The sequence below is a fragment of the Opisthorchis viverrini genome, assembly GCF_000715545.1.
Source record: "Opisthorchis viverrini unplaced genomic scaffold opera_v5_33, whole genome shotgun sequence".
Classification (NCBI taxonomy): domain Eukaryota; kingdom Metazoa; phylum Platyhelminthes; class Trematoda; order Opisthorchiida; family Opisthorchiidae; genus Opisthorchis; species Opisthorchis viverrini.
In genome coordinates, this window is record NW_008751689.1 from 1,681,267 (window position 1) to 1,686,794 (window position 5,528).

At 45.2% G+C, this 5,528-nt stretch overlaps 1 protein-coding gene across 1 annotated transcript; it reads left to right on the plus strand.

Moving 5' to 3' along the window:
* Positions 1–280: 280 nt before the first annotated feature.
* Positions 281–4,866, plus strand: T265_02634 (hypothetical protein; the record flags this gene model as incomplete). Its single annotated transcript, XM_009166932.1, has 3 exons — positions 281–758; positions 3,010–3,147; positions 4,073–4,866. The coding sequence occupies 3 exons, from the start codon at positions 375–377 to the stop codon at positions 4,718–4,720; spliced, it is 1,170 nt and encodes a 389-aa protein (XP_009165196.1).
* Between the last annotated feature and the right edge of the window lie 662 nt (positions 4,867–5,528).

Here is a 5,528-nt window from a genome sequence, read left to right on the forward strand (position 1 = left end):
ACCGATTTTTCATTATTACTTGAAATCCGACAGCACCTTCAGACCTTCGTTCTTTTTATTTGCATTTGCTCAACAGACCAAAAGGGAAGTTAAATGTTGTTTGGTCCACAACCATCCTGTTGATTATTTCACATAAGCTTCACTATCTTCGTAGCCGATTTTGTCGTTGGCATCCTTGTTACTAGATCTTGAGTTGTTGGCCATACATTTTTTCAGGTGCCTGGTCACACTCCGCACATTATTTTTTGCCGTCGACGTATCTATTGATCTGAATAGTATTCTGTATTTTCCAGCTGTCTTATTGTGGAATCACGTTTCTCCTTCCGAACAAACCCTGGATTTACCCTTAAACGCGTGATTTTGATGTTTCAACCATGCCCATTTGTATGTACCCTGCCATTGCTGCCCCAGAGAGAAACACTCCAAATTATGCTCTACAAGGTTGCCGAACATCTAATGATTCGATACACCAGGGGTCAGCCGTTGTCCCAGGCGAGGTGGTTTTTCCTATGGGCTCAAATCTAATCACTGGTCACGGAACATATCGAGACTTTGATGAATCTGTGGCGTCAGCACAACTCCGTGAGGCGGTTGACCGCCAGGGACCAAGTACGCACGAAGATAGCATAAAGACAGGAGCAATGCGCACTTCTCTGACGGGGCGTGTACGAATAGTCAATAAGCTGGTCTACGTAGAACCACCTAAAGCGCGGTATTCTGGAAATGTGGGAGATACTGTCGTTGGTCGTATTATAGAGGTAAGTAATATCTGGCAGTTTACCTTCTCTCGTCCAATTATAAGCTGCATGAATCAACACAATATTCCTTACGGTACTACTTCATCTTGGGTGTGTTTGGTTCTGATGGTGCTACCGCATTACCTTGGTTTGACTTTCGAATTTGGCGGGTTTTAATCTCATGCATTCTCTTTGTTTATGTAAAAACTACCCAGCCGTAGGCGATGTGTGAAGTACCGGTAACTCGACTGCGTTCATTGTTGTTGCTGGATTTTCAGCTGGTTTGGTCACAAAAGGACCGGATCTTACCGTGGTATGAGGGTGTGCCCCCGTGAGGATGTCCAGGGGCGTTTACAGGATCTCAGGTCAGATTGATCAATGGTCAGAGGCTTGACCGGTGCAATCTCCGAGATGTTCAAGCTGTGGGTTGGGACATGCGTGGCGCATTTTTCCCCAAAAGCTAAACTGCTCCCACTAGTCGTCGCCGACTGCCTCTGCCTTGCTCTCAGACTTTGGAACCTAGTGCCTTGATTTAAGGCCCTAAACCGGTTTCTAGGTTTAGCCGTGATGGCAAGGAGTGTTACAACTACAGGCACCCTCATGCCACGTCGGTAATCACATGATGCTGCCAGCCGCGTTGCCGTTCTTACTGCATGCAACATTCTGTTGAAGTTGAATAGAAAGCTAGGTTTTTTTTACATAACTAGGTTTTTGATGTTGGTGACTGATGTCAAAAAGAAACTTTTCTGTTCGATCACTCCTTAGACTTCCAAATCAGTCCAGGAAGGTCTCTACTTGGGATTACAAAAAGGCAACGTACCAGTATATTGTATTCTTCTGCCCGGACAGTCACAGCGAAAGATTCTAGCCGCAGCGAGGCTTTTCAGAACTACACACTCGTTGACATTGCCAAGAGTTTTGTGTGGTTGTACTGCCCTTATACCGCACAGGAGGGAAAAGACTTTTACTTGGTCACGAATCGTGTACTCGTCTTTTTTGTCCGTCCATTTTACGTCTCCATTTCTGACATGTATGTACAGATTATCAGGACGAGGACCAGCAACCAACTTAAAAGTACCCATGTGGGGATCGAAGTCGTCGAAGTGTCAGCCCACGATTTCATCCACCTCGGTCGATTTCGAAAAAGGAAAAGTAAACTTGGTTGAATTAGCGAAGTGGTTCCAGTAGTGAGAAGGATACGCAGGATGGTTCATCATCAGCGAGTGTCATGCACTACACTCACTCTTATTACATTTAGAGAGATTTTGAGTTGGTTCAAAGTATAAGCTGTGTTTAGCGCTTTGGTGACTGCATCTGGAATTTCCCGTGTCACAGTGACCCCTACTCTCAACACTTTTGCTAATGACCCTGATCGTGCTTACTCTCCGCAACCTGGTTGTACTTTGCTTTATCAACTGCCGAATCCGATGTATACAGGTTGAATGGTCCCGAACATTTGCTACTGTTCGGAAGCTTCAACTGAAATTTCTACTCTGTAGGGCGCAGAATCACAGTACACGTGGTTCATCCTTGTTGGAAATCTTTTACAGTATACATCTCAATCTGTGAACACCTTAGGTCGGGTTTCTTGTTTCGGTTGAAACTAAATTTCGCGACTGTAAATCTTTATGACATGGAAACAGCTTCATACGCTTCCTGGTGTACACGTAGCCGTTCGTTGAGTTTTAAATACCATTTTGTTGGGACTCATTCTCGCTATGTTTTGCTCGTATTAGTCCCACTAAAAAACGGTTATTCCGGCGCGACGGTGTATTTCCAACGACCAACGGTTACAGCTGAATTAAAAAATTTAAGCATCATTGCGTAAGTTCGTTGAAGTCAGAGCCAGAAAACTTTTTCGGTCTGTTTCATTGGAGGCCACCTCAAGGGAACCGCCGAAACTGACTCCCAGTGGAATAGACTGCAGTATATGCTTTCTGGTTATCACTTGGGTAAAGCTTAACTCGAGCTATTCTTTGCCCATATGAAATCACTAAAAGCTTCTTCTTTCTTTCCCGACAAGAACCGATGCCTGTCGTCATCTTCCCTTTCAAGCCGATATTGAGCACGAATAAGAATAGATACATCACTGATACTTCCAACAGCTGTTGGAACAGCTCCCTCTGCCCTGGCTGTAATGAGGCTATTTTATCACATCTTGTATTTTGACATGTTACCTGGGCTTCTAAGAGCCTCATTTTAAGCCTGATTTGCTTGAACTGCAATTCGGCTATCAAATGTTATACAACCTTCTCCTGTCTTCTTTACTTAGGTGGAACAACGTCGCTGGAAGGTCGATATTAACTCTTCTCTTCTTGGAAACCTGGCGCTTGCGAATGTGAAGCTGCCTGGCGGCGAGCTTCGTCGAAAATCAGAGGATGATGAGCGCGCAATGAGGTCCTTCATGAAAGTAAGCGCCTCGAAGACAGTCCCACTTATCTGGCTTCCCCCATCCCTGTGCAATATTTTGTGAAACTAACCATTCGCATGGTCAGTGTTAGTGCTATTTGGCTAGTTGAACAGGTGACCGCAGCTCACAAATTCATCTGGTCGCGATGAAAGCCTTTTTCACTGCCCGCTTTGTTTTTCTTGGTGTCTGTCAAGAAATATGTCATAGCTTTTGGGCAATACCCCTACTACTGCGGTATGAAGAGGTTTTTCATAGTTCACTGAAAGCCCACTGCCGATTTCATTCTGTTTGTGGCTCACAACGTAGACATATTTCTCAAACATTAGTCATTATTCCTTATCACCGCTGGAAAAGTTACGCATGCCTATCCAATCGGTGTTAACAGAGATTCGGGCATACTCCGGCTGTATTCCCCTTAATATTCTATAACCGTCCGTACGTTGCAAAGACTTCGAAGCTCGATCGGGCTGCTAGTCGGTTTCAGTCGTTCATCCTCATCCAAACGAACAACTACGTCACTCATTTGCCTGACCAGATGCTCCTCGAATCCATCAATGTAGATGTCGTATTTTCTAGTTTACTCGCCTCGTATCTGTTGTAGACTACAAGCGTCGCTGATGCCCAGTTCAGAGTCAGTGAGAGCACTTGCAGTGGTACATCCAGGTGATACATCAACCGTAAACAGGTCTGTTCGGTGAATATTGAAGTGATTTTCATTGTGTGCTGCGAATAAAATAGTGACATCTTTTTTTCTTGGCGACGAGATTTTTTAACAGTCCACGTTGTGACACCGTTGGGCAGCCCCGTTTATTCACAGATGTTTTATTCGTAATTTGATTATACGTGTGTACGCTTTGTGCGATCAACCGTTTTCGACTTTCATAACCCGTTTTATCCTTACAATCGCAACTTGATTTTTTTTTAGGAGGGTGACCTCATCGTTGCTGAGGTACACGAGATCTACAAGGACGGAACTCTACAATTGCACATGCCCGGCACGAGGACCGGCAAACTTGGCGGCGGTTGTCTTCTTCGCATCCCACCGAGTTTGGTTAAACGGCAGAAGATTCATCGACATCGTCTGGCTGTACCTCGAACGTCGTCTGTTCATGGCCCATTAACATCGGCTTCCACTAATCTCACGGAGGTGATTTCAGTTGGTCTCATTCTAGGATGCAATGGTTACGTATGGATTGGACCAGCTCGCGCCATGGATATCGGTCTTGGCCTAGCCGCGCCTATTGAGTCCACGGCCGAGGGCAGCACTCAGTTAGACTACTTGGCTGAACGGTTTGCGGTCTCTCGCGTGCGCAATTGCGTCATTGCATTGACGCAAAACGGCATGCCGGTTTGGGAAACGAGCGTTTTGGCAGCTTGTGAAGCCAGCTGGTTGGCCGATCTGCACTCGGCTGATGAAGAAGATATGGAAGAAGATATGGAGATTGATGTGGTCGATCCGAGTGTTTCACTTCCAACCAGCCGAGTTCGGAATCGAATCGCCCGTCTACTGCGGCCGGACGTGGCTCAGAGACTTGTTTCCCTTGTACAAGCAAAGTTGGGGACTACAACTTGACCTGTGTAATAAAGTACTTCTTTGCAATAGCCTTGCTTCACGCGTTAACTTTCACCAAGCTAGATATCGAGTGCCCAACATCGCACTAGTTTGCTTTGCCGCTAACGTTTTTTTTCAAAACAGTCCACGAATCAATAGAAGTGCACTTAGACGTTTTTGAAACGTGTCTATACCGTGAAATTTCGATTCACTGGGACCAGGAAAGCATTGAATAGTCGTTTGATTGGGGCGCTAACTACGTGCCATTTAAATTGACTATAGTCTCTTCAATTGCTTTTGTCTAGCCTTACGCAGTATTTCAGTGTTCTTTGTTCACTCTGATGACATGACAGCTGTGTACCGAGAAGATACCACCGCTGAATGATTGATGCTAGACTGATAAGAGTCCATGGTCCTGGTTGGGTTCCACCTTAGCTTGGCAGCACATGGATCTTCATGGAGGAAAGTTTGTTGGCACACTTCAAACTTGCAATGGTCTAAGTGGATGCGAATAAATAAGCTTTTCATTATTTTTCAATTACTTGTCCTTATTTGGGAATTGCTTTGTTGCGATACTGTTTCGTCTGCCACCTGTGAGTGACGAATCTAATCGATGATGGGCTATTCGTCCTTTTGGCAGAATCTCATATTCTGGAAGATGACTTGCCATGGCGTCTACTTCCTACAGTTGGTATAAGGGAACTACGCTGCTGAGGTTGTAAGTGTGATCGTATCTATTTCTTCAACTTCCACGAGTTACTCTGGTTAAGCATGTCACGAAATGGCCGATCTCTCAGAACCCCTCTAGCTCAGCCTCGATAACTGTAGG